This window comes from Patella vulgata, chromosome 5 (assembly GCF_932274485.2).
Source record: "Patella vulgata chromosome 5, xgPatVulg1.2, whole genome shotgun sequence".
NCBI lineage: Eukaryota > Metazoa > Mollusca > Gastropoda > Patellidae > Patella > Patella vulgata.
This window is the reverse complement of record NC_065883.2, coordinates 24567171-24594771: the sequence shown is the minus strand read 5'-3', so window position 1 is coordinate 24594771 and position 27601 is coordinate 24567171. Positions and strand designations below refer to the sequence as shown.

Genomic DNA, 27601 nt, shown 5'->3' with positions numbered 1-27601 from the left:
AATGATTATTTTTTATTAAAATACAATTAAGCACGAACAAATAGATTAAATGGTCTTAGATGCATAAATGTGGTTTTAGAAAACTAACTGAAACTAGTATAAACTTCAGATGGCCGCAAATGGGGTTCAATAATGATGGACTAGAATTTATTTAGTTACAGAATATTTTAATTTCTATTGTCGTCGCAAGACGCGTTATTTCATTTCTATTCTGACATGTTTCCACATTATATTGATGTAATAGCCCAAGTACTACACTTTTATTAATGTCTTATAGAGTTGGATATCACAAATTAAGTAGGAAGTACATTATTGCAATATCTTTAATAGAGTTTCCACTAATTCGTGCACTCACTTTTCAAGTTATCATCGTATATATTACTCATGTAATGTATAATCACACATTTTCTTTATAATTACATCCAAACCCTCATGTTTGTTCATATTAAGGCCATCGAACTTACGAATTATATCTAACTATTAGCTGTATATAATATGATGTACGTAAAATTTGGAAAGGGAATAGATTTTAACTTATAGTAACTTATGGCGCCGTGTCTTTGATACAGGCATTACTAAATATACATAGCAATGATGTCAAATACCTTTAGTTAAGTCCAATACCTTCAATTTGTTTTTATATACATATGCTGTTTTCTTTTACTCAGTTATGAAGACACGTGAAAACAAAAATACATTCCTGCTTGTGGTGTGTTTATTGTTTGATCTGCATGTCACTCTAGCAGCCGATCCAAATACAACGCCATCACATGGAGCATCCAACAGCAGGACCAACAATTCTACCAGCAACCTTAACTATTACACCGTCGACCGTTGTCACAGAATCAACAAATCCTAAAGCAGATGTCCACGGCACCCCACCACCACTATCCATACAGTCTATGGCAATTATCAACACTCAACCATCGACTAAAAGTCCAATGCACACTACAATTAAAAGCAAACCTGAAATACCCGTAGATATTTATAGTGTCATTGATCAACTAACAGGCAACGAGAGTCTTACTAATGATTCTCTGTCCTATCTAGTGAATATAACGGGCGACAAGAACAATATCTATTATAAACTGTTACCGACCATTTTAACCATAGACCCAAGAACTCCGATAAGGCTGATGGAACAAGTTTTAGATCACCCTGACTATGCTTCCTTGATGATGGATGAGCTTAGCACATATCCTGCTCTTGCGAAATCGCTTTTGGTACCGGCGTTCTCTACACCTGAATCAGTAACATTATGCCTTGGCAAAACGCTTCGATCAGAAGAAATTACCCGCAAACTCTTTAATTTATTATCAAAAAATCAAAACATTGCTGCTGCGGCTATTGATGGTCTTAAGCTATCTCTTCAGAAATCGCCTATCTTATTTTCAACATTAGTAAAGGAGATTTTAGCTAATCCACAAACTGTTGATATGTTTATAAATCAGATTATTGGAAAGGATATGTCGGTGGTGGATACTGGATTGGCGCTCTTTGCAAATTTATCCGTATCTTCTGATAACGTTATGCTGGCATTGATGTCTAATCTGAACAATGTTCTACTCACGTTGGAAGTTGTGCTTCGCTCCCCGATATTACCAAATTATATATTTAGTCTTGCACTTAAAGATCAAAATCTTACTGAGAGTGCCAAGAAACTGTTATTAAGTAGTGCAGATATGCTGAAAAGTGTTATAGGCGTTTTGGCCAAAGAACCCATGTTGGCTGAAGAGGTTATCGGTCTAGCTCTTCAACATCCTATGTTTGCTAACGGAGTAACTACCAAAATATTGAGCCAGCCAGAAATGGTAATTCAACTAGTAGCCTTTATTGTACAAAATTCACCTTTAGGGAAAACATTTGTAGGGAAATGGCTTGCCAGTAATCTACCCTCTGTGACTAATTTGGTCATGTTCATTCTTGGACAAAATAACTCAGCATTATTCATTTCACCACCGACTAAAAGTCCAATGCACACTACAATTACAAGCAAACCTGAAAAACCCGTAGATATTTATAGTGTTATTGATCAACTAACAAGCAACGGGAGTCTTACTAATGATTCTCTGTCCTATCTAGTGAATATAACGGGCGACAAGAACAATATCTATTATAAACTGTTACCGACCATTTTAACCATAGACCCAAGAACTCCGGTAAGGCTGCTGGAAAAGGTTTTAGATCACCCGGACTATGCTTCCCTGATGATGGACGAACTTTTCACATATCCTGCTCTTGCGAAATCGCTTTTGGTACCGGTGTTCTCTAGACCCGAATCAGTAACATTATGCCTTGGCAAAACGCTTCGGTCGGCAGAAATGACCCAAAAACTCTTTAATTTGTTGTTAGCAAATCCGGAAATTGGCGCTGTGGCTCTTGCAGGTCTTAAGCAATCTCTTCAAAAATCGCCTGTCTTATTTTCAGCCTTGGTAAAGGAGATTTTAGCTAACACACAAACTGTTGATATGTTTGTAAATCAAATTGTACTTAAGTGTAGTTGTCTCCCTTGATAATAAAATGAAATGAAATGGGGTTTAACTTCCCACTGTTTTGCTCCGACTGTGCTAATGAAGACGGGCATATGCCATGTATGCTATGAAGGAAATTTTGCCCGGCGTTATGGTCTACTCTAAAATCGAATTCCGACTGCCAAAGGGCCTTTTACGTGTACACGGGATCTCGGTTTTCGTCCTTTCCGAAAGGCCATACGCTCTTTCCTGCACCCTGAACCACGCCGGAAGCAGACTATTGTATGGAGTATCATTGATCTTTCATTAATTCATACCTAAGAAATTCTCGAAAATACCATGCTCACTGTGGTTTTGGTAAATGCTAAATAAACTGTATTCAAAGCCTTTTATTATATGCAAAATTCTATTGTCGATTCTGACAATATTCAATCTGGTAGAACATAATACTGGATTCAAAACAGATTAAGCTGTGGATTCACTTGAGTGAAATAAAGTATAATGCTATGAGACTTTATACAATACGGACACAGTATACAATTAATTTCCCCATTTACTCTAATATCAATTCTTATCTCTTTAACCGGCACTTACTTTTCCCAAGATTGTTATGGGTTGAACGCTTTCTACCACAGATGGAACAATATGTGGCAACCTCTGGTGCAAAAAGTATGTATGAGCAAATGGAATAGGGTTTAACGTCCTGCAGACTGGGCTAATAAAGACAGGACTGGGCTATACAGTGTGCTATCAGGGAAATTTTGCCACTCGAACAAATAATCTTTGTCGTTGGCAGTTCTTAGAAAATCCCGAGAAACTTTCTCGGACAACACGGGGAGCGAACCCCGGATATTATGGTTAGTGACTCAACTCCTTACTTTCCAGCTCCTTACTTTCAAACTACGGACTGTAAAATGCAAGTTTGGTTGTAAGAGAATTCTTTTTATTTCCGTAAGTACACCTGAAAAAAATTATCCGAAATCTCAAACTAATGAATTCATTTCTCGGTGTGAAAATACGTGTTTGAATAAATATGCACATTTTTTCTATGGGATATTTCCAAACTATCATTAAGAAAATTATGTTCTAGTTTAAAGGGAAAATAACACTCTTGCTGGGTTGACAGCTCCAGAAAATAAAAAATAGCCTTATTCTAAGTACTAGATGTGTTAGTGTAAATTATCCATTAAATCATATTTTACTTGTCCAGAGGGTTCAAACATATCTTTTAATCCAAGTCACATTTGAAAAGCTTTACGTCAGGCTTTTCAAATCATTTAGTTGAATTTTTCCAATTTTTTTAAATAAGGTGTGTTAAGATGAAATTTGTATCATCAATTAACTGGAATATTGTAAAATAGTACAATTTGTTGACCAGAATAAAGATTGGGGCATATTATTCAGTTACAACAAGAGTGGTATTGGGCCTTAAAAAGTATTTGAAGTAAATGTAATTGTGTATACTACAAGGTAAAATAAACGTTATACAAAAAATATGTATGACTAGTCCAGAGAAATGATCTCAAAAGACAGCTAAAGGCATTCGAGTACGATTTGAATTCAGTGTCATAATTCGTTTTGGATAAATATAATCTAAGTCGATAATTCCCTTTTACCATTCTGTAAAACATAACAATTAACAACATTAACTCATTCTTTCGTTTCTTGAAACTTAAACTGTAGTGTATATATTATGTTCCTCGAAGGCAATTTAGCGCTATCTTAAATTATAGATTTAAAACTGGATTTTAAATAAACATTGACCGAACATAACGGTACATTTTTTAGAACTTATCATGTAGGTCAGTGGGTCACTGTCCGTAAAGATTACCCTCGAACTCAATGGCTCATTTTTGTGTAGATTAATTGACTCTACAGTCATTTTCTATTAGCTGTAGGGCAACAAAATCAATCCCATCGGGTATATTATTCTCAAACATAACATTCTGCTTAAATAATTTGCAAATTATTCCAAACAAATAGATAGTACATGTAATATTTATGGAAGCCTATTGCGGCCATTTCATAATCTCGACTGCCGAGGGTGAGAACAGGAGATAGCGAGAAGACGAGGACGAGAACACGAGAACGCGAGGAAACAGGTCGAGAATACGAGGATCTCGCTCCCTCGTCCCTCGACTTCTCGCTTCCTCGTGTTCTCGCCTTTGAAAATCCTCGTGGTCTCGCACTCTCGCCCTCGACTTCTCGCTCCCCTGTTTTCTTTGAAAATCCTCGAATTCTCGCTCCCTCGCGTTCTTGCCTTTGGGTATATCTCGCGTTCTCGTGTTCTAGCACTCTCGCTTCGTCACAATCTCGACTTCTCGCTCCCTCCACACTCTCGCCTCGGAAGTTCAATGTATGCGCATGTCCACTAACTACCGTATCGCCATTCATATTTGGACATGGATTAAATAGACGGAAACTTTTGGGATTCTAGAAAGTTTAATACTCCTAACCATTTTTAATCTCTATACTTGCACAGATAGTATTTTATTCTGTACTCGATTTTTGTCGTCAATCGTCGGGAATTTTCATGCGTTGTTCCACTTGCCAGTGGTGTAAGACGGGGGCCTGGCAAGGGACAACGTATAGTCGTTCGGATGGGATAAATGTAACCAAGGTCCCGTGTCCGAAATCAAAATGAAGTAGGAGCTACGGTGGTTCAGTGAGTAGGACGTTTGCTGCCTTACTTCACTAAACTTCCTCGGGATTTGTCAAGCGTGGTTCCCCCTTGTCAGTGGTGTAGGGCGGAAAGCCTGGTAAGAGACAACGTATAGTCGTTCGGGTGGGATATAAAAAAACAAGGCCCCATGTCTGAAATAGAAATGAAGTGGGCGCAACGGGGGCTCAGTGAGTGTGACGTTTGCTCTCCAAATTCATAAAATACAATATAGTAAATGAATCCGTCGAATGTCGATTTACCACAAAATTGGGGTATTATGAGGGACATATAGAAAGGGTAGTAGTTTTGCTTTATTTTGATGTTGGAATAAACATAATCATGTAAAATCATAGGTTTATTTTTCTTTATAAAGTGAGTAAGAAATGAAAGATGTATTTAAAAACGGCTTTTATGAAATTAATATAAAATTCAGGGGAAAGAGAGAAGACCATTTAATAGCAGACAAATAGTTCTTATGTAAAGGGGTCTTTTTTCGACAAAGACTAATCTTATTTTTTTTCCGCTAAATTTCTGGATGAGCCTGTTTAATCAGGTGTGTTTACTTTCATTAATATGAATGATGAGGAATGGAATTCGTTGTATTCAATGGAAGCAACATACCCTATGAAAATACATTTGGAAATATGCATGATACACATAAATTGTATGGTTACACGTAGGGTTATCATCACAATAGTAAATGAGGACAACCATTGTTTCTGCGAAGGGGTCTTTTTAACAGACCACTCCCCCCACCACCGAAAAAAAGAAAAGAAAAGTATCTCTTTAATGCCGTTCAGCTGGAGATATTTTAGCAACATGTGGTTTCAAGCCATCGTTAGTGGTTATAAATCACGCACTCAAATATATCCTACTATAAGCCGATCATTTCAGATGTCCAAGGACATCAGATGTCCAAGGTCAGCCAGTCGTTTTTCTACTTTACACGCCTGAACGTCATACAAGTTTTTATATTCGTGTTTCGGGTACTTGAACTTTAACAGTTCATATCTTTACGAAAGCCCAGAAGGTTCATTCCAAATTCCAAATGCGAAATTCCAAATTTCAAATTCCAAATGCGAAATTCCAAATTTCAAATTCCAAATGCGAAATTCCAAATGCGAAATTCCAAATTTAAAATTCATGTCTTACGCATCAAATGAATAAAATAGCAAATTGGCAGCCCCCCTCAATTAAACAATTTAGAATTTAAATAAATTGTAATTTTACACAACTAATTAGTGCTAGTTTACCTATCTGATGCCTGGGCCGGATAAACACCCGTTCCAAATTATTAGATTTGAAATTGCAAATTCCAAAAGTGAAATTGCAAATTCCAAAAGTGAAATTGCAAATTCCAAATGCGAAATTGCAAATTCCAAATTCGACATAATCACTTGACATTACAATCATCATGGCTGCTTAAGAGAAGATAATACGCCCACAGCAGCTAAATCGTCCTGGCAGTCAACAAGACCTTAAACACTGTGTATAAAATTAAAATCAATCAGATATTAACTTTAGCCTCTAGAGCGTTCACAAGATTTTTTGAAGTGATCAAGGGCCATAACTCTGGCAGTAATTATTGTAAATCGCTGAAAATCAATAGGAGTCTTCGTCTCATGGCCTTAAACACTGTGCATACATTTAAAGTCAATTGGATATTAACTTTAGCCTCTAGAGCGTCCACAAGATTTTTTAAAGTGATCAAGGGCCATAACTCTGGCAGTAATCATTGGAAATCGCTGAAAATCAATAGGCTTCTTCGTCTCATGACCTTAAACACTGTGTATAAATTTAAAGTCAATCGGATATTAACTTTAGCCTCTAGAGCGTACACAAGCAATTTGGGACGCGGGACGTGCGGACGGACGGGGGCGACGACAATATACGACCACATTATACGATCCCAGTCAGAATTTGGAAATTCGCATTTGGAATTTGGAATTGGGAATGAGTCTTCTGGGCTTTCGTAGGGCCCATGCATCAGATAGGTAAACTAGCACTAATTAGTTGTGTAAAATTACAATTTATTTAAATTCTAATTTGTTTAATTGAGGGGGGGCGGGCTGCCAATTTGCTATTTTATTCATTTCATTGGTAAGACATGAATTTGGAATTTGGAATTTCGCATTTGGAATTTGGAATGAGCCTTCTGGGCTTTCGTATATCTTTGTTAAATAAGACGGATAATCTGTATTTGAATTTCTAACAATATCTATGAGAATATTTAGATCTGTTTCTGATCTTCTTCATTAGAGAATATATTTAGATAATACTTAAGAATAATTTAAATAATGTAAGATTTCTTAATATGGAATTAAAAAAAGAATTCAAACTTGTCTATATCGAAATGTTTGCATTACGAATAACATATCATTTAGCTGTTTGCGCTGTACACCACTCCTGCTACAACATATTGCTTACTGGTTTGGTAGTTTGAATCTAGATGTCAGAAGCCGAATGCGACGCTTGTCGTTGGTTGAGGCGACAAATTTCCTGTTTGGAAATGGTTGTTATTATCACACTACACAGGTATTTACAAATAAGTTTTATCATCAACTCAAGAAACTTGTTTATGTTGATACAATCTTCATGAATAGTGTACTGAAGGTGAATAATAATAGTTTATCAGTTTTAATTATCTAAAAGACAAGGAGCGAAAGCTGTTGACACACACCTTTGACACCTGCGATATCTCTAACAAAACGAGTTTGTAGCTATCTTAAAATATGGTGCATGATGCTTTTAAAGCGAGAGAGAGAGAGAGCGAGAGAGAGAGAGAGGGCGAGAGAGAGAGAGAGAGAGAGAGAGGGTTTAACGTCCACTCGACACAAACTAGGTCATTTCGGAACTTTCATATATTGTTCAATTTTATTTCAATAATCTGCTTGCGCGTAGGGGTCTTTAGCTGTGGGAGGAAACCGGAGGACCCGGAGAAAACTCACGCGGTTGGATGCTCGTAAAGCAATATTATACATAAAACGAGAACAAGTGTGCAAGAGTGCTCTTCCATCTTGCGCAAACCTCGACAATTTTTTATATATACAAGCAATCGTGCATAATCGTCATGTCGTACACTGCTCGTAATCCACACTGTTTGAGTTCTACGTCTTGCATTTCACGCCTGCGTAGCCTTGAATAAACTGGTGAGATTCAACAAAAGGAAACCTATCGTGAAAATTATTTCCCTGTAGTGGAGCTAAATTCATCCGGGATATTTAAATATTGGCTACAACAGCAGTATGTAAAATAATTGCAAACGTTTTCGCTTTCGTTCAAGTCTGTGTTGAGGTAAGGAATTTGTCATTGAAATCTTGATCATGTTCTTGGGGTCGTTCCCTAATCAAAGAAACAACAATGCATTCACAATTTAAGGTGGTACCAATTAAATAATGTACCTTCGATCCTGAACGGAAATCAAACTCAAACTTCGTATAGATACAATTGAAGAAATTAAAAGTAGTTCCCATGCGTATCACGTATTCTAAGAGAGTAGGCATGTTTGCCTCGTGTACGGCACCTACCACAAGTACAATAACCTGTACATATTGCAAACAAGACACCAAGCCACTCTCAATTACATCCTACAAATCAGTGTAAAGGTAATTAAACTTTACCAGATCAAGTAGTTCCCTTGGCACGTACCCCCTATTTTTTTATAAAAAGTTTAGAAATGCACTCGGGGAAGACAATACCCACTACTAATATTGAAAGACAGAAAATCGGGACATTTTTAAAAGAAGTCATTGTCTGACATTTATCAAGTGTGATGCCGATACTTACAGATTTGTAGTGAAATTGTAACTGTCGAGAAGGGGACTTTCACGATGACATATCAATTTCTAGCGGATCAAAGTGCTATAAAATAACCCCGCCAGCCGTATGGACGGTCACACCACATCGGTACATTTTACAATTGTTGGGGTAAGTAGCGTATACAAATCTACTTAAAAAGACAAGGCCATCAACAAGTTGTAATATGTTCACGTATGATGAGTGATAACGTGAAATACTCCAAGATAACAATTTTTATAAAATCATCATGAGGTGATAAGACATGGGCTGATCAAACTTGTTTCTGTCTTAACTTTAGTAGGATCGGCGGTACAGCCTAGCTTCTCCTGGATTTATAACAATAACAGGTAAATCCTTATTTGAAATGATGTGGTACTATCGGACTTCTTTTCTTGTTATGCTTGTTTCTTCGTGATCGTAATAACACTACAGCATCAATGGGTTTACAACTTTATTGTTAAGCTGTAATGGCTTTGAAGGTTCATCGTTCTCAATAATAATGACTGCTTAGAATATCTGAATGAGCTCTGATCCATCTCGCTCTACACCCTAATTTATACCCCCTAATTTCTGCAAGTCTTGGATAACCTTGAAGTTAATATCCATCCCAAATATGGAATAAACCTCTTTATTTCACACGACTAAAGGAGGAGACATTACCTTATTTGGTCTACCAACCATAGGTCAATTAACAGCCAGAATTTGATGGATATCTTGACTATGGTTATAATTTTACCAAAATATCACTGTTTTTTTTATGTATAACTATATATTCACGTTCATTAAGTACGTGTGATTTGGGCGAATAACAATTTTTCAAAGAACCAAAATTGTCTTAAGGACCAAAGTATTATAATGATCTATAAAATTTAAATTCTTATGGAGTCTAAGACATAGATATTCAGACGATCGTATCTAAAAGTCTTCAGCAGACATTCAACGAGAAAATAAATGTAATTAGTTCTATACAATAAAATAACTTCAGATTATTTGAATCGCCAAAAAACACCTAAACAATGGCTTTCTTGAATTACAGAGTCATTTGCCTGAAGGTTTGCTGAACTTTTTCTAGCCGACTTGTCTTGCATTTTGCTCAAGAATTCTGTTTGCGCAGAATTTAAAATTCAAAAGCATGTACATACAAATAGATTATGAATTTATGAACTCGGATTCGAAAAATGAGGCGTAGCATGATAAAAAAAATCAATAACAATTAAATGGAGTTCGAATTGAACGAACCATTGACAGTTTGAATTCGAAATAAGAGTATGCCGTATCACCGCTGTCCGGGTAAAATTTCCCTCATAGCACATTGCTATGTCTGTCGTCATTTAGACCAGTCGGTGTAAAACAGTAGGACGTTAAACCCCATTGGATTTCTTATTTATGCGTACTACAAAACTCTGTGTCTATGATTTATTGTGGGGGTTTCCTAACCATTGCACTTAGTCCTTGTACTGCATCTGCCACAGTGCAAAAAGTACATACCATAACCACATACCTACACGAATAATTAGCCTATGCATACTCATTATATAGGCCATACATATTCCTTAAATATAACACAATTACTGTTCTTACCTTGGAAGCTTTGATTGTGTCTCTACCATTTTACTCACAAATTATTAGCATTGTCCTGATGTGTTTGTACAATATATTAAAATTTAACCCTTCCCCCATAATAGTAATTTATGTTATCGTGTCTTTGATACTAGAACTTTTATGCATAAAGAGCAATGCCTTATCTTTTAAATAACCTCTAAAATCTATTTATTCTTTTTTTTATACAGAGTCTGTTTTCTTTTACCCAATTATAAAAATGGGTGAAAAGAAAACTACGTCCCTGCTTGTGGTGAGTGTATTGTTTGGTCTGCATGCCACTCTAGCTGCAGATCCGACTACGTCTATACCCACACCATCACTGGGAGGATCAACAGCTGCAGATGTTTCAACAACAGTAATCTTAACTAGTACATCGTCGATCGTTACCACAAAATCAACAAACCCTAAAGCAGATGTCCATAGCACTTCACCACCACTAGCCATACAGTCTATGGCAATTATCAACACCCCACCACCGACTAAAAGTCCAATGAACACTACAGTTACAAGCAAACCTGAAAAACCCGTAGATATTTATGGTGTTATTGATCAACTAACAAGCAACGGGAGTCTCACTAATGATTCTCTGTCCTATCTAGTGAATATAACGGGCGACAAGAACAATATCTATTATAAACTGTTACCGACCATTTTAACCATAGACCCAAGAACTCCGGTAAGGCTGCTGGAAAAGGTTTTAGATCACCCTGACTATGCTTCCCTGATGATGGATGAGCTTTTCACATATCCTGCTCTTGCGAAATCGCTTTTGGTACCGGCGTTCTCTACACCTGAATCAGTAACATTATGCCTTGGCAAAACGCTTCGATCAGCAGAAATTACCCGCAAACTCTTTAATTTGTTATCAAAAAATCAGAACATTGCTGCTGCGGCTATTGATGGTCTTAAGCTATCTCTTCAGAAATCGCCTGTCTTATTTTCAACATTAGTAAAGGAGATTTTACTTAATCCACAAACTGTTGATATGTTTATAAATCAGATTATTGGAAAGGATATGTCGGTGGTGGATACTGGATTGGCGCTATTTGCAAATTTATCCGTATCTTCTGATAACGTTATGCTGGCATTGATGTCTAATCTGAACAATGTTCTACCCACGTTGGAAGTTGTGCTCCGCTCGCCGATCTTACCAAATTATATATTTAGTCTTGCACTAGAAGATCAAAATTTTACTGATAGTGCTCAGAAATTGTTATTAAGTAGTGCAGATATGCTGAAAAGTGTTGTAGGCGTTTTGGCCAAAGAACCCATGTTGGCCGAAGAGGTTATTGGTTTAGCTCTACAGCATCCTATGTTTGCTAATGGAGTAACTACCAAAATACTGAGCCAGCCAGATTTGGTAATTCAACTAGCTGCTTTTGTTGTACAAAATTCAGCTTTGGGACAGACATTTTTAGGACAATTGCTTGGCAGTAATCTACCCACTGTGACTAATTTGGTCAAGTTTATTCTTGGACAAAATAACTCTGTACAGCTACCAGCATTATTCATTCCATCAGCAATATTGGATTTGTTCAAAGGAACGGCTGTGGGTGGATATTTGGATGATTTACATTCGGGAAAAATGAAGACTTTCGGCGAGTTTTTGTCAACAATTAAAGGTTTGGTATCGCATGCTGGCGATATTCAAAATGTCGCCCAGAAATTATTTAGTCAAGTTGCCCCTTCTATAGCAGCGGCAGACACCTGTACTTTAGATGCAATTGTCGCTGCGAAAGGTTTAATGGGCTTAGAGGAATGGGCACTGAAATGTAAGTCTTTCTTTTTAATATTAGACTATGTAAAGTTTTGTTAATACGTGTATACCTATTAGCATTAGGTTATTCTGGAACACTGAATCTTCTACCCATTTAAGTTAATGGAAATTGCATATCTTTTGTAGGGAAATATCTTGACACCTATGGCAACAGCATCGACAGAGTAAACATACCTTGCTCTATTTACCTTAAGGAATTCTAAATTTGTAATAAGTTTTGAATAAATTGATTAAAATAGATTTTATAAATTCTGAAATTGGACAGTAATCAATGGGTCCTTTAAATTGTAGTTATTGATGCTAGTGGTAAACCACAGCGAGGTATATTGAAGGGTAATCTGGTGTTTATGGGCAACTATGACGAGTGTACAGAGATTGATCATCTTGTGGCTGGTGATCATCGTATTGAAGGTGGTTATTGTGAGTTTTCTGTAGAAATACCCGCACAACTCTTTAATCAAGTAGCGGGTGGTGCTAATGTAAGTAATTTGAACATAGCCACTTTTATTCGGGAAATAAGGCAACACACGTAACCCAAATTCTAGATAAACATCTAATATTAATTATCATACAAAACTGAAACAATTGGTTGAGTAATAAAAGAAATATTAAAAGACAAAAATATTTTCGTTTAGTTTATTCATAGTTCTAAATTTCGTTTTACTTCGAAAGCATTAAAAGACGACACGAAATAGATCTGTGTTTTAATCAGGTTGAACCGGGACAGTTATCATAAATCAAAAGCATCAAAAAAATCAAAGGGTAAATTTTCTAACTGTTGTTTTCAGCATATAGAGGGTGTGTCGCATGATTTAAGATTGGATCTGTGTTTGCCAAAATCGTGTTCAGCAGAAAAGATAAATGCCGTTGTTAATACAAGTAAGATCAATAGTTTAAAAATATAAAGAATTTCTATTATCAATGACAACCCACAATCAACACAATCGTCCCGAGATTCAAATATTGATTTGAAGAGTCTTATACTCTAGTACACGAATCGACTGGAGTTGAACCCTGGAAATTATCTCCACATACTAAAGAAGTGCAACCTGTAAATGTTATCTATATCTACTTCGCTGCTGGGCAAAATGTCGTATCAGGGGTCCGATGGATGTATTGGAAGTTTATGGAATCAACAATTTGCCATATATGACTTGATTAAGTTTAATGTTGACTTCGAACTCTGAGCATACTTCACATATTTAGAAGTTGAGCAATGTGGCGTGGCAACCATCAGAGTCATTAGTTAATTTGTATAACTGACTTAGTATTAAAATACGTTGTTTGCTATCTGACTTTACTAAATACACGTGAAGAATACCTAGTACATGACCCCCGCCATTATTTATATGCCAATGGCGTGATACACACTGTGAAAGTAAACTTTTATTTTTCAGCTTTAGTCAGTTTATTTAAAGTTGGTCTGTCAAAATTACGGTGCGTCGAAGACAAATCAATGGAGGGTGACACCGGGGCCTACGTAGCTATGTAAGTTGCTTCTGGTTGTCCGCTACCGTGTCATTGGGGAAATAAATGCTAGATTTAGGAAGAATTAAGTGTGTTGATATTGATTGTAATAAGGATGTTGATTTCGTTTTTAATGCATGATAACTAACTGGGGATATTAATAATAATAATTTAGATTTTTTTTACATGAGAATTTTCTATTGTAATTAATGATAACTAACCACTGATTTTAACAAGACGGTTAATTTTGATAAAATATATTGATGTTCTGTGTTAATCAATGATAACTAACTACTAGGGTTAGCTTACCTTTTCTTTGATATCGAAAATGAATGATAACTTAGTGCTGATTTCTTAAGAATTTTAATTTTAATTTTAATCAATGATTTTTCTGTGATATTGATAATCAATGATAACTTAGTGCTTATTTTAGGATGCTAAATTTCTATGTTGATTAATGAAGACTATAACTAATGATTTTAATAAGAATGTTTATTTCTAATTGTAGCGAGCTACAGTCGATTTTGAATACATTTTCCATAATTAAATCTTAAAATCATGTATTATTTGATTGAATAAATGAAATATGTGTACTTTTCCAGAGTAATATTTGCAATTTTAATATTCCTGCTCGTTATTGGTACACTATATGACATAGTTCGGCAATTGAGGAAAGATACAGATGGTGAAGCCTATGAATTGACGCCCAGTGAAAAAAACGGACATGTTGGACCAGTAATAGCTTTGACAAAGTTTGCCGAAAATGGTGTGGAAAAAGATATAAATGGGGATATTGGCAAAGATATACATGAAGATATTGAAAAAAATAATGCACACCACATCGAAAACATACCAACAAAACAAGCAGGTATTTTGTTGAATTCTTCTCGTTTGACAAATCCCCTTTTAAAATTGGTTTTATTTAGTATAATTTAATTTTGCCAATTGAAATTTATATCATTTGCATTTTTTATTAAAAAAAACTCATCCTTTATATGTTATATTGTGCATTGTGTAAGATTGTAAAATCACAAATATGGTTTATTTTATTTCAGAACTTGCACCGGGTAACAGCTTTTTAATGGCATTTTCAATTAGAGAAAACGGGAGAAAAATATTAAACGCTACTCCTCCAAAGGGAAGTTTAACGTGTCTAAACGGAATCCGAGTTATAAGTATGGCATGGATTATTCTTGGACATGTACTAACAACTTATAGTGATACATTAGGTAAGATACTAGTGTATATTGTTCCTATATTGTAGAAGTGTTATCATTATTAAACAACATATTACAAACAAATGTAATCATATAAAGTGAATTTTATATGTATTTTCTTTAATATTTTTAAGGGGTGTTTTAAAAATAACTGTATCCATGACGAAGAATCAATACAATTAAATATCATTCGTGGTTTAATTTTTTTCAGAAAACCCTACAGAAGCTTTAGATGTTATAAAGACGTTTTCCTTTCAACCTATGTTAAATGCACCCCTTGCAGTTGACACTTTCTTTGTTCTCAGGTAGTATTACTTTTTTTTATCCGGATAACCGTTTTATACAACAGCATTCCAACAGTGGCGGGTGGGGGCGTTATATTCACCAAACGGTATGTTGTTAGCTTAAATATCATTCAGTTTTTAGATAGAAGGTAACTATATTTTATTTATCTTTATAGTGGTTTGCTGGTTTCATATTTATTTATTAAAGAAATTAGCAAAACTAAAAGAATTCGATGCATGCAGATGTTCATGTACTATTTCCATCGATTTTGGAGGTAAGCCATTATGTTTATAATCACGCAAGATATTCTTATTATTACTCTATTCAAACTGCTACCAATTTCACGCTTTGCATATTTAATGTATATCTCAGTAGATTTTAATATCAATTTCATACCATACCTATGTTGTATCTTAAAGTATTCTGCGGAGTCTTAATCTGTATTGCAAAGACTGTATTGGCGAGGGAAGGGGTTGCTCTACCGATTTTCAATAATTAATCGTTTTCAAGATACCCAATTTATATTGAATAGATACAAACGTTTATCCCGTATGGCATTCACCATTGATATATCCATATTTATAGGTTGACACCCCTTTATATGTTGGTGTTGCTGTTCTTTGGATTTTTAAGTCGATATATAGCCAGTGGTCCCTTTGATAAACCTGATGTACTATATAGAGATAACTGTAAAACATATTGGTGGAGAAACATACTCTATATAAATGTACTCTTCCCAGAAAGAGAAATTGTAAGTTTCTTTTATTACTTGCACCGAATGTATTATACACTGGACTATGGCCCACTGAAGTGACTACATGATATAAATTATTTAAAAAATAAATACCTGTTTTATAGGCTGAAAACACATACCCTATTTCGTTTCGTTTTTTACAGTTCAAAATTTCGTTTTACATGTCTTCATTACATTATACAGGACCTGGAAGAGTTGTTAAATAACCCTCGTTGGGGTAGAACACAAATAAATGCAAAAGTTGTATTTCCGAATAGTCACTGGAAATACCGCACTGGTTGGTTAATCGAATGATTGACGGCATAGGGTCGATAGCCGCTCGTATGATAGCTGACGCGACTTCCCAAGACCTCAGATCATTATGTAGTGGAGGCTATCGAAAGTATGAAATATAGGTTGTCAGACAACGAAACATACGCAAACAGCAGCTAAGTCGGCTTTCGACAAGGGTTGCCGCATATTTATTCTTCTGTACGTAATTTGGGGTTATTTACAAGATCATTTCATACAGATCAGATTATTATGATCGTCGTTTGAGGGTTCAAAAGGTTCTACAAACTGAAACAAGGGACTTAAATCTGGAAGTAATTTACAGAAATTTTCGAGATTTGACTTTTCGTTTTACTAATTTAAATAATAAATATAAACTTCATACACATAAACTTTAATAAGCTTCTTCATTTCACTAATATAAATTACGCATATAATTTTTGTCGTTAGAGCGTTCAATATGTTCAACAAAGTGAAAAAAGGGCCATAACTTTAGAACTAATTGATGGAAATTGCTGAAATTCAGTAGGCTTCTTGGTAAGGTAAATGATGCAGATGAATTTCATACAGACCAAATAAATTTTGTCGTTCGAATGTTCACAAGGTTCAAGAAAGTGAAACAAGGACCATAACTCTAGAAGTAGTGAACGGAAATGGCTGAAATTCAATAGGTTTTTTTCACCAATTTGAAAATTTCATACTGATCGGATAACTTTTGTCGTTGAAGCGTTTACATGGTTCGACAAACGGAAACAAAGGCGTCGTAATTAACAGAAGTTGTTGAAATTCAATAGGCTTCTTCGTTTCACTAATTAAATGGTCCATTTAAATTTCATACTGATCGGACGGACGGGGGTGACAGCAATATACGACCACATTTCCATGTGGGCGTATAAAAACGAAAAGAAATGTTGTGTTATTTGTCTGATATTTTGGATTATATTTCAATGTATATTATGGTCGTGGTATTTATCTGATACTACAATATTTTGTATTAATATTTCAGTGTATGTTATGGTCGTGGTATTTATCTGATGATATGATATTTTATGTTGTTGCACCTTTAGCCATTATACCTCTCGCACTCGGGTAAGATTACTTAATTACCCTATCATTCATATTAATATATCATTTATAATAACGCTATCAGTTATAACCCATTTATTTATAATTACCATACCATTCATAATAACCCTATCATTCATAGCCCCATCCTTTACAATTACCCCATCATTTATAATAAGCCTTTGATTAATAATTACCCTATCATTTTATAATAACCCTATTATATCATCTAAAATAGTCCTATTATATCATAATAACCCTATTATATCATTTATGATAACCCTTAATTTATCATTTATAACTCTCTCGTTTATATTTACCCTATCATTTATATTTACCCTATCATTTATGATAATCATATCATTTATTATAACCTTATCATTTATTATAACCTAGTTATTTATAATAACCCTATCATGTATAATAACCATATAACCATATCATATATATAATAACCATATAACCATATCATAACCATTTCATTTATAATTATACCCTATCATTTATATTACCTTATGATTCATAATAAACATACTCTGTTATTGTTACCCTATCATTTATAATAAAGCTACTATGTTATTATTACCCTATCATTTCTAATAACCATATCATGTATTATAAACCTATTCTGTTATAATCTTTTTTTTTTCGTTTTCCTCAACAGATTTACAGTATTTGGATTTTTAATAATAGTTTTGATGATGGTTACACATATTGTTACATATGGTTATTTTGAATGGGTTATAGACAGTGGTTCACAACTGTGGTACGTTTTAATAAATTCTTTAATATGTCTGATGATTGTAAAATTGTTTCACATAGCTATCGGGACAGGGGTGCACAATTCTTGAATATTTGATAAGGGTACAATTAAGGGCCGATTTTAAAAAGTTTGATGATCTCCCAAATTCCATTTTTCCTTGGTTGGATTGTGATGAAAATTTTATTGAGCTGTTGAAGGTTCCTAGAATTTTAAAATAAATGTCATAATTGCACAATTTCAAATTCATTTTGCAGGCACAATCAAGAATATATGGACAAAGTTTATCTGAACCCATGGAGCAGAATAGGTGTTTATGCTGTTGGCTTGGCATTGGGGTATATACTTTTAAAAACAAAAGCTAAATATCGATTTAAAAAGGTATGTTTGTTTAGTGTGACCTTAATCCGTAATATTTCAATTTGAAGTTCATGTTTATTTTGATCCTTAATTCTGTGGAATCGTTGCTTTTTAAACATTGTGAATTAATATTTTCTGTCAATTTAAAGTCTCTTATTTATCGTTTTGCAGTGTGGTTTATTGTTCGGTTGGTTTTTATGCTTCGCTGTTGGAATAACGATCAATTATGTTACTTATATGGCACACAAAGATGATAAAGATTGGCCCATAGAAGCCAGGATAGCTCACGAAACAGTTTTCAGACCAGCATGGGCTTTATGTGTAGCATGGGTTATATTTACATGCGTCAATGGACAAGGAGGTAATTGTGTTCTTTAACAAAATTCTTGGAAACACTTATATTCTGTCTGACCTCTGTTAGGTTTTCCCACCTAGCCGTCCCTTGTCGATGGTGCAGGACATGTAGGCTGGTAGGGAAAATCGTCTAATCGTTCGCCCCTTGTACACCACTAAAAATCGATTATCGAGCAGACGATAGCGTCGTCGTTAAGAGATACTTTCCCTCATAACATAATACGTGGTGATTGGTCTAGAAAAGTCAAACGTTTAACCTCATTTCACGTGTATCGTATAGTCCATAATATGTATAAATACATATGAAATATGTATGAATTAAGGCAAAATTTATGCACTGATTTTTCAATAGCTCAATAATTCACCGGTTTTTTTTTTAACTTGTTATTAAGCAATACTGATTTGTTCTATATACCTATATAAATAATTTGTACCTAAAGATAAGATAAGGTTAAATAAACAGCCTACATGTAAACTCGTGGATTAAATGATAAAAATTAATGTCAAATATTTGCATTGCTCTGCTCATAGATCTCTATCATGGTCGACTATTTTTTGTATAATTAATGTAAATTTATTTATTTAACTCCAAACAAATTGCAAAAGAAACCAATACAGTTTGGTTCAATGATAGGTATGTCTGACAACATCATACTCAAATTCGGCCAATCCCGGTAATTTTTTGGAGAATAAAACTGCTTGATTTTGTGTTAAAATCCTTTAAAATCCTCTGCCAAACGATCGAGCAAATAACTCAATATTTGTGATACGTTTTCAAACAACTTAAAACGTCAGTTTTCATCTGGAAATGGAGACCGGTGTTCCAAGTTGTATTATGTGGTGTCTGGATAAAACCAGACCTTTCTTTAATAAAATTAATGTGTAGGTGAAATTTACCTTTCGTTATCAAGTACGGCACATGGGTCAATCAGTGTATAGACCTCTCAAGGAACGGGAATCGATATCGGATTATCAGGTCACCCAACGAAAAAATGACTCGAAATCTATAAAGTGTTTTGACGTTCACATCCAAACAACTCAAAACTTTGAGCTGAAATTTTGAGACAAGGTAAATACACCATTCCTCCATGTTTTGGCGCTTAACTTTCATACTTACTCGGGCTTTTATTTTTGGGATTCTGTTCAAATCGGGATAGTGGTCTTGAACAAGTGGTTTTTTTTTTAAATTCTTCAAACACGTAATGGTGATAGGGGGCGAACTGTGCTGAAAAAAGCGAATTGTGTTTTAGTGGTGGGAGAATAACATTTTTTTAAATTTCTTCAAACACAAATGGTGATAGGGGGCGAACTGCGCTGAAAAAAACGAATTGTGTTTTATAGGTGGGAGAATAACATTTTCTTAAAATTCGTCAAACACAAATTATAGTGATAGGGGGCGAACTGTGATGAACAAACGAATTGGACCAAAACAAACTTCAAAAAATGTATTTTTCACATGGTGCCAGCCAGCTATTTCTTTCAAAATGGCTTCCAAATTTAGTAATAAAATGGAATTTCCTCAATATAAACAGCGAGGATCTCGTAAGATATAACCTTTTGCTATGCTGTCGGCTTTTAAGTTAATCGTCATTTTATCCTGTTGAATATGACTTGTAACTTGTCATTTTTGGTTTTTGGTGTCACTGGGTTCAGTTCTGACCTCCAAAAATAAAATTCGAGAATCCATAATGGCAGAAATGCAAAATCGCCAACCCAATGAAATCCCAAACGGCGAAATTTTAATTAATCGTCATTAAAACTTTTACCTTCGTTAGATAGGAAATGAAATGAGTTGGGGTTTAACGTCCTACTGTTCTGCCCCAAACTGGGCTAACGTTAGATATGACTTGTACTATGTCTTATATGAATATCCCAGATGGGGTAAATTTAAAACGACAATGAAAATAGAATCCAATATGGGGACTTTTGTTCTTGTGGATATCGCTAAATAAATAAAGTTTTAAAAGTTACAGAATTCAATATAGGACTGTCAAATATAAAATTAGTGCATAAGCTGAAACACCACGACATACCATAGAAACATCAGTTTTTCTGTATGTTCATTTCTGAAATTCTTATGATTGCCAGAACACTACTGTTTTTCATCAGCAATGGACAATAGACAAAAAAGAACAAGCAGAAATGAACCTGTGGTTACTGTTGGTCCTAATGATACCCCAGGGTCTCCGTGGGGGTTTCCCACTGTATGAAGGTGGGGGCCAGATGGGGTTCTCTCTGAACAGGCACAATTTTTTGTAGAAAAACAGCCTGCAAATAATGCTTTATAGAGTATATCTTGGTGTTTCTAGCTAAGCACAAATTTAACGTACGGCAACCTTAGCAATTCATTGAAAACGACGCCAACTGATGACTAAAATGGGACTCCAAACTAAGCAAAAACATTAAAGATACATTATGGGAGATTTTTACAGAGAATTGGCCATTCTTGCTATAACAGTTCAAAAGTAGATGATGAAAGAAGAATATTTTGAAAATTTCAGTCAAATTACTTTATTCTGAACATAGTTATCATCGTTGTAATATTTGGCTAGAAATGGTAGTGAAATGTGCCTTCACCGTGGCTGATCGTTTGATTGACAGGCGTTAACTCCACCTACATATCTCGATTATCAAGTAAAGTTTTCAATGGCATGCGGAAACGCTCTACAGCGGCCTCGCTAAGTACACTCTATCATTTAGCCTCGATCTAACTGACGTATTCTCATCAGGATGCGCCATATTCGAATTAATTGATAAGTGAAATCCTATTTAAATCCGAGCTGTAGCCGAGTCATCCGTGGGTCTACAGGGTTGATTTTGGACTTGTTGTTTAAATAAAGATCTAATTTATAATTTCTATAACATCTGAAGCCTAAATTAGGACTTGCAATAATCAGATTTTGCTCTTGCATAATGTATGTTTAACTAGTTTCGGGACCTCTGAAATTACTATTATCCTTTTAAGCCCATCCCTGACAATGGAGGGGAAAGATGTTAAAACGCGTTATAAATTTCTGCAGTACTTGATTACTTTCATCATATGTAGAAATACGCCAAATAAAATGATAATTTGTATATTATTTTACAGCTCCAAAACACACAAAATATACCTTACTCCTTTTCAGCCCTTCCCTGAAAATTGAGGGGGAAGATAGGATGTTAAAACGTGCTGCATATTTCTTCATTACTTGATTACGTTAATCATAAGTAGAAATACGCTATATAAAATGACAATTCAGATATTATTTTACAGCTACAAAACACACAAAAAATATGTTTCCGTTTTACCCAATAAACAATTCATTGTCATTTCACGAAGAAGGATATGGTGTTAAAACGCGTTGCAATTTGAAAATGTCCGTATTACATGGTAGACCTTTGTTACCTTCTTTTCGTCTACGTCTGCCTACGTCAACCCCGATCTCAGTAATTACCTCAGAGGTCCTCATAATGAACCGTGCCTCTAGTTCTTCGGATTGTGTAAAAAAACGAGGTCCAGCATATACGTTGGTATCCATGTAATATGACCCTTGAAATGAAATGAAATGGGGTTTAACGTCCTACTGTTCTGCTCCGAATTGGACGAATGAAGACGGGCATACGCCATACAGTGTGCTATGAGGGGAAATTTTGCCCGGACAGCGGCACTACGGTTATATCGAATTCCAACTGTCAAGGGATCTTTTACGTGCACGCCAATGTGTACACGGAACCTCGGTTTTTCGTCTCATCCGAATGACTAGACAGCTGTCCTTGTCAGGCCCTCCATCCTGCATCACTGACAAGGTTGCAAAATATCCCTTGTCGCACCATGTCGTATGCTCGTCGACATTAGTCCAGTTGGTGCAGGAAAGTTGAACGTTAAACCCCATTTCTTTTCCTTTATTACTTTTGTCTAAACAACTGCCCTAGCAAGACCCTACTCTGCTACGCAGTAATATGGTGTTACAGTCAAGACAGTGTGTTAATAGGTGGTAGGAATTGTGGGAGGCATGTAGTATTTAAATGTATTTAATATTTATTATCCGTCCTATATCGATGAGTGAGGATACATTTTATCTAAAATGATACTTATTTCGCAATTTGCATCCAAATAAAACATTTTCCAAAAGGGATTATGTTTAATATGCTACACATGTTGTAGACAGATAAGATTTGAACCGGAGTAGGAGACGCCATAAACGCCATTATTGACTCTTTTAAGACAATAGATATCTATTTTGTTTGTAGGTTTCATCAATACGATATTATCATGGAATTTTTGGATACCACTCTCTAGATTAGTCTATGGTGCTTACTTGTTACATTTGATGATTATAGATAATATAGTAGATTCCAACAAACGTGCTGCCGGTTATTTAAATATAATTTATGTGGTAAGTATTACAATATTATATATTTTAAACACCGCCTTGTTAGACATCTTCTGAAGTGGGGAGCCACGGTGGCTAGGTGGTTAAGACGCTGGCTCGCTAGCCTGGAGGTCGGGTGTTCGATCCCTGCATTGGCCGAGAAAGTTCATCTTAATTTTCCGACGTGGTTTCCCATTGTCAGTGGTGCAGAACGGAGACCCCGACAAGGACAGCTGTCTAGTCCTTCGTATGAGACATTGGAATGCACGTAAAAGATCCCTTGGCAGTTGGAATTCGATATAAGGGTAGGCAATAGTGCCGCTTCTCGGGCAAAATTTCTCTCATAGATACACCGTATGGCGTATGCCCGTCTTCATTAGCCCTGTATAGGAGCAGAACAGTAGGACGTTAAACCCCATGTCATTTCATTTCATTTCTTCTGAAGTGGTTCTTAAAGGTTGCGATAGGACTCAAACAGAAGGTTCTGGGAGTTGATAGATCTTCAAATATATCTAGGTTTTGGGTATCCTTGCATACTAGACTTGAGCCAAAACCGTTGACTATAAATTTGGCGTCCCGTTTTCAGATGGTATGTTTTTGTAATTATCAAAGATCCAAGAACTGACACAAACTTAGAATAAGCTTAAGTTTCATTTCACGAGCGTGCATTAACAACGTCCGAGCAATTTTTAAGTGAGAGTTCAAATGCATGTATCTAGGTAAACGGAGTAAAGGTGCATAGCCCGAATCGAAATATTGGGTATTTTTGACCGAAATCTTGATGGAATTGCATGTATGTATACAGTAGAGACTTGGTATGTCCACAACAATGACCTAAAGTTTTGAAATGTTTAGATGTGCAGTGGCGACGGCTTAGTTAAAAAGATTGCAATGTGTTTAAGACAGACATAATCGCTTGAATTTTGTGTCACTTGTTTATTCCATTTTAATGATTATTAATTCATTTACGATAGTAATTCACCAGTGTATAGTTAATCCGTGTCGTATAGAACCTTCCAAAATAAACAATCAGACTGCTAACGCAAAATATGTACATGAATGCACTATTAATATCCCCTCTTTACTTACTACGACATCATGGCCCCAAAAAGTATTGAATTGTTAATGACTGGCTGATTGGTGTTTAAAGTCTGCTTCCACAAATAAACTATAAAAGATAAAATACTAAATAGTGTTGCATCATGGGAACAAGATCTTCAAATTGAACTGATGCTACCAACACGTTGCATCATGGGAATGAAGCCTTCAAATTGAGCTGATGTTACACATTTTACAAACCGATAATAACACATTGATAAATCTGTGCTACACAAAAAAAAAGAAAAAAAAGAAAAAAAACCTCTTCACGATGAATTGATTTACTAAATCTGTGTTGCATCATGGAAACGTGGCCTTCAAATTTAACCGATATTAGATAATAACAAGTTGATAACCTATGTCATAAAAACCTCGTATCGATGAATTTATTACCAAATAGTGTTACATCCTGGGAACGAGAAATGGGACATATTCTATAACATGGGGGGGGGGGGCTGAATGGTTAGCGTGCCGCGCTGTATCATAAAGTCTGTCATTGAGTCGACTGGCGTGGCTTCGAATCCCCGGTTGTACGTGGCAAGGAGTAGGGTCGCCTGTCCAACCTCGTGGGTTTTCTCCGGGTCCTCCGCCCCCCCCCCCACTGCTAAAAGACCCCTACGCGCAAGCGAATTATTTAAATAAAATTAAAACCATATGTTAGTCCCGAAATGACCTAGTTTGTGTCGAGTGGACGTTAAACCCCATTTTTTCTCTCTCTCTCTCTCTCTCTCTCTCTCTCTCTCTCTCTCTCTCTCTCTCTCTATACCATTGTTGTTTCTTTTTTGGGTTGTTTTTTTTTTCGAAAGATTAAACATACGTCGACTAGTTTACTAATTTTAGATTATTATTTGGATCATTGTGTCAACAGTAAAGCACAACAAAGGTTGGCTTTATCTACTTTCGTAAACAGAATGTCACGCCACATAGTAAATATATATTCAATATCCATTTTTGGGGGTAATTTTTCATCCGAGTTTTTATCTATTTTTTTTAACTATATATTTATTCAGGATATCTGAATGGGATTTTTTGAACAGGCTTAGCCCATGTTAACCCCGTCTCATGGGTGTTTTATCAGTATTAACTTATTAGACATGTCGGAAAATAATTATTTATCTTAGATAAATAACGTGTAAATGATAAAAATAATATTATCATACAAGCAAGTAAATGGGAGGACCATGGGGTTTACGAAATTATGCAGAACACAAACAATTTTTTTCCTTATATTAATACTAAAGTGTTTGAGGGAGGGAAAGGTTACATTTTATACATAATCCCTTGGTTCATTATGTTAAATAGTGTGTGTTGTGGCATCAACGGAGAAGTAGAGGGCGGCGCTATTGCACTTTCGTACCTCTACCAGTTCCCTCTACCAGAGGATGTTAAGGGGGGCTAGCAATGACCACACACCAAATTTCAGCCAAATCGATCAATAACTTTTTATTTTACCGACCTTTTAATTTCTAACGAGAGAGAACTTCATCCGTTTGACGCCATTTGCTTTGTTTACTAATTAGACTTGAATAACAAGACACTAAGACGGAAACCGACTCGAATAACAAGACACTTAGACGGAAACCGACACACTGCACTAGCTGCCTAACACTGCAGTTCATAAAAATTAATATAATTTTCGTATACTTTAATTTTTGCGCGAAGCCACCATTTTCTATAAAATACTATTTGGTGTTGATCAGTGGATTGGCCTTTAGGTGTAAATATTGCCGTGACCTTGATTTTGACCTTGAGGCCAAACTTCCCATCCATATCGGGGCCTTTGCGTTTATGCTTGCCGTGGCCTTATTTCTTACTGTATTATCAAAGTTAATGTTCGAGGTGAAAGCAGAGATGACGTCCTTCAGAAAAGATAATTGGGTCAAAGTCGTAGGTCAAGGTCATGTTACAGAAAACTAAACTCAAACTTTTCAAAGTCATTTTTGGGACATTTGACCTTGACCCCGTAACCATTTTCGAAGGTTATCACATTGGCTTGAATCATGAACGTTTAACTTGGTCCTGTCGCACACTGCTCGGTCAGAAAACAGTCAAACGCAGAGGGTCCGTGTCCGAAAGGAAGTCAATGGGCGTGGTCAATGTGAAAGGTCGTGGTGACCTCCACTAGTGACCGTTAACCATCCGTAACCTTGACTCTGACCTTGAGTCCAAACGTCCCATCCATCTCGGGCCCTTTGCGTTTATGCTTGCCGTGGCCTTATTTCTAACTGTATTATCAAAGTTAATGTTCGAGGTGAAAGCAGAGACGACGTCCTTCAGAAAAGATACTTGGGTCAAAGTCGTAGGTCAAGGTCATCTTACAGAAAACTAAACTCGGACTTTCAAAGTCAGTTTTGGGACATTTGACCTTGACTTACGACCTTGACCTCGTAACCATTTTCGAAGGCTATCACCTTGAGTCCAAACTTCCCATCAATCTCGGGCCCTTTTCGTTTATGCTTGCCGTGACCCTATTTCTTACTGTATTATCAAAGTTAATGCTTGAGGTGAAAGCAGAGACGGCGTCATTCAGAAAAGATAATTGGGTCAAAGTCGTAGGTCAAGGTCATGTTACAGAAAACTAAACTCAAACTTTTCAAAGTCATTTTTGGGACAGGGCAAGGGTAAACGTCGATGGTTCAAGCCAAGATGATGGGCTTTGAAAATGGTTACGGGTCAAGCTCGTAAGTCAAGGTCAAATGTCCCAAAACTGACCTTGAAAAGTTTGAGTTCAGTTTTCTGTAACATGACCTTGACCTACGACTTTGACCCATTTATCTTTTCTGAAGGACGTTGTCTCTGCTTTCACCTCAAGCATTAACTTTGATAATACAGTAAGAAATAGGGTCACGGCAAGCATAAACGAAAAGGGCCCGAGATTGATGGGAAGTTTGGACTCAAGGTCAAAGTCAAGGTCACGGATGATTAAAGGTGACTAGTGGAGGTCACCACGACCTTTCACATTGACCACGCCCATTGACTTCCTTTCGGACACGGGCCCTTTGCGTTTGACCCTTTTCTGACCGAACAGTGTGCGACAGGACCAAAGTAAACGTCGATGGTTCAAGCCAAGATGATAGCCTTCGAAAACGGTTACGGGGTCAAGGTCGTAAGTCAAGGTCAAATGTTCAAAAAATGACTTTGAAAAGTTTGAGTTTAGTTTTCTGTATTATGACCTTGACCTACGACTTTGACCCAATTATCTTTTCTGAAGGACGTCGTCTCTGCTTTCACCTTGAACATTAACTTTGAAAATACAGTACGAAATAAGGCCACGGCAATCATAAACGCAAAGGCCCTGATATGGATGGG

The 27601-nt window shown here is 36.0% G+C and overlaps 1 protein-coding gene across 1 annotated transcript; it reads left to right on the top strand.

Moving 5' to 3' along the window:
• The first annotated feature begins 12091 nt into the window (after window positions 1-12091).
• Window positions 12092-20727, top strand: LOC126821537 (nose resistant to fluoxetine protein 6). Its single transcript, XM_050549984.2, has 13 exons — window positions 12092-12305; window positions 12602-12789; window positions 13099-13189; window positions 13708-13798; window positions 14380-14645; window positions 14833-15006; window positions 15206-15299; window positions 15455-15553; window positions 15865-16030; window positions 17310-17392; window positions 18033-18134; window positions 18386-18509; window positions 20719-20727. The coding sequence occupies exons 1-13, from the start codon at window positions 12119-12121 to the stop codon at window positions 20725-20727; spliced, it is 1674 nt and encodes a 557-aa protein (XP_050405941.2). The 5' UTR covers window positions 12092-12118.
• Window positions 20728-27601: the final 6874 nt, after the last annotated feature.

Excerpts from the sequence above, each read along its gene's own strand:
- LOC126821537 (XM_050549984.2), top strand. The coding sequence starts at position 12,119 with ATGAAGACTTTCGGCGAGTTTTTGTCAACAATTAAAGGTTTGGTATCG. Across the intron at positions 15,007-15,205 it reads AACTTATAGTGATACATTAG|AAAACCCTACAGAAGCTTTA; the intron begins GTAAGATACTAG and ends AATTTTTTTCAG. Across the intron at positions 16,031-17,309 it reads TCTTCCCAGAAAGAGAAATT|TGTATGTTATGGTCGTGGTA; the intron begins GTAAGTTTCTTT and ends TTAATATTTCAG.